Below are 2,703 nucleotides of genomic sequence, written 5' to 3' on the forward strand. Positions count from 1 at the left end.
TTGCTCTACCAATCTGAGCAGTTCGGGGGAGACCTCCCATTCATCATCATCACTGTCGTTTTCCATTTGGTGAACCGGTTGGTCAGGGCTAGGCAAGGGTGTACTAGGATGGCCCTCAGTTTCAGAGTCGCTATCGGATCTGCAATGTGGGGATGACTAGGTCAGATCCCCATGGCTTTGGTTTTTTATTTTATTTATTTTTGTGTTTTGTCTTACTCTGATCTTTTAACATGTAATAGAGAGAAAAAATTGCAAAAGAGACACATGAATCTGATCAAAAAAATTGACCTTTATTGATTTAGATAGAAATAATAAAACAAACGAGTACTTGTAATCGAAAAGAACATAAAATGAAAAATGTCTAACAGCCTTGGACATGGCTAAAAAAAAACTACATAAAATTATTACTTCGATTCTAAAGTAACTGATGCATATGGCTCTTCATGCCAGTTCCTCAAGCAGGTGCCTGGGGGACACCAGTACACGAACTCTGATTCTTCTTCCCTTCCTTCTTCCTCCATGATGACCACCATTCCAGAGGGTCCGGTACCGCCACTCACAAAGCATTGACTGATTTGTGGTATTGGAATCCTTACCATGTTCCCTGGTCCAAACTGCCCCAACCGAGTCAGATGCTCACCCTTCTTTGCTTCTATGATTCAGAGCCTGTTCTCCGTGGTAGGTGTATATCCCAAGCCATATCTGCCCTTATTAGCCTTTGGTATAATGATCTCCTTACTGCCTTGACCATACTTTCCCAATCCACTCCTAGGTTGATAGCCTCCACGGATCATCACTTTTGCCATCCTGAGAGAAACATCTGATGGATATGGTTTTATTAACGGTGCCCCTTCTATCATAACTATAGTGTTTGCAATTTCAAGGCCTTGGAAAGATGTTTCCAATGCCTCCTCGGTTACTTCTATGTATCGAGTATCAAATGGTTGGGACACCATGACATCTTCTTCTCCTGAAACTGTTATCATCCTTCCATCTACTATGAATTTCACTTTTTGATGCAAGGTGGAGGGTATCGCTCCTGAAGAATGAATCCAAGGACGTCCCAACAAGCAGCTATATGTTGAATTGATGTCCATCACGTGAAACAATATATTGAATATGCAGGGCCCTATCTTGATTGGCAAATCCATTTCTCCCATCACTTCTCTATGAGATCCATCAAAACCCTTGACAATCATAGAGTTAGCTTTCAAGTATGAAGTATCAACTAGCAATTTGGAGAAAGTTCTCTTCGTCATAACGTTCAGCGACGACCCATTGTCTAGGAGGCCTTTTCCAATTACACAATCATTGCACATAACTGAAATATGCAGGGGGCGAACATGACCTAGACCTTCAATGGGTATTTCTTCGTCACGAAAAGATATATAGTTATATGCCACTATTTTGTTGACTATCCCACCTAATTTGTCAGTCGTGATGTCGTGGCTGACATGGGCTTCATTCAACACTTTTAATAACACATTCCTATGAGCCTCAGAGCTCATTAGTAAGGACAATAGGGATATCCTTGCTGGAATTTTATTCAGCTGATCCACTACTCTATACTCACTTTGCTTGATAAATTTGAGGAACTCACACGCTTCGTCATTTGATACCCCTTCAGGTAAGGCCACTTCGATATCTTCTTCCATGTGCTCTAGAACTTTTTCTTTGCCTTTGGCTGTCCCAGACGGACCCTTCTCTACCTCTGGCGGAACATAGATGCACCCAGTCCTTGTAATTCTACTATTTCCTGCTATGTTAGTAACCATAGAAGGATTCATAGTCGGCTCCTCTATGTAGATCAAAGGAACTACCTTGTCAGATTCATAAGGAAACGGGCTTCCTTCACTTGTTATTACAGGCTCCATCTGCCGAATGAACGACTCCCATTGACGTTGAGAAAAATATGTTTGAACACCCTCAAGTGGATTTATAACGAGTTCATACGTGCGTATGAATACATGTGTCTCTTCTTGGCCCTTCTTTATGACATTTATCTCGGGGCACGAAGAACTTCCCTCTATGGCAATCAGTTTCAAGTCCATCATTTTCTGAAGAAGTGCCCTGAAATCCTGACAGTCTTCCAAACTGTGGCCTACACCGTGCATCTCGCAACTCTTCGTCTCATTACTGTGTGTCTCAGATGTAATAACTTCGACCAAACCCTGCCTGCACATTTCCCGTAAGATGAACCGCATGGGTATCTTCACATCCTCAACTTTGCCGATGATTGTGACCTCTTCGCTTGCTTCTATAGCATTTACCTCCTGATTCTCATGGTTGGGTAGAGGATTTCCAGTGATGTTGGGTCTGGTTTCTCTGAAATCAATTCGCTTGGCATTGATGAGGTCTCGAACCTTGAATTTGAAGGCCCTACAGTCTTCCACCAGATGCCCTGGTGCCCTAGAGTGATAAACACAAGTGATGTTTTCATTATACCATGGTCCAGGGTTTTTAGGGATTCTTCCTGGTACATGAGTGATCATTCCTTGCCTTTGAAGATAGGCAAAAAGGTCTGTGTATGTCATCGGAATCCGGTCAAACACAGGTGCTCTCCTCTCCTGTTGGTAGTAGTTATTATTTCTTGGTTGTTGTGTATAGCCTTGTCTTGGCTGGTAGGCATTATTATTTGATTTGGTGGGTTATGGATTGGTGTTTGGTTTTGTGTTGGGTTGTGATTTTGTGCAAACCGAGAGG

At 42.4% G+C, this 2,703-nt stretch overlaps 1 protein-coding gene across 1 annotated transcript; it reads right to left on the reverse strand.

Annotated features, from left to right (window-relative positions):
- Window positions 660-2,534, reverse strand: LOC109327789. Its single transcript, XM_019560946.1, has one exon. The coding sequence runs from the start codon at window positions 2,532-2,534 to the stop codon at window positions 660-662; it is 1,875 nt and encodes a 624-aa protein (XP_019416491.1).

Source organism: Lupinus angustifolius, chromosome LG02 (assembly GCF_001865875.1).
Source record: "Lupinus angustifolius cultivar Tanjil chromosome LG02, LupAngTanjil_v1.0, whole genome shotgun sequence".
Lineage (NCBI taxonomy): Eukaryota > Viridiplantae > Streptophyta > Magnoliopsida > Fabales > Fabaceae > Lupinus > Lupinus angustifolius.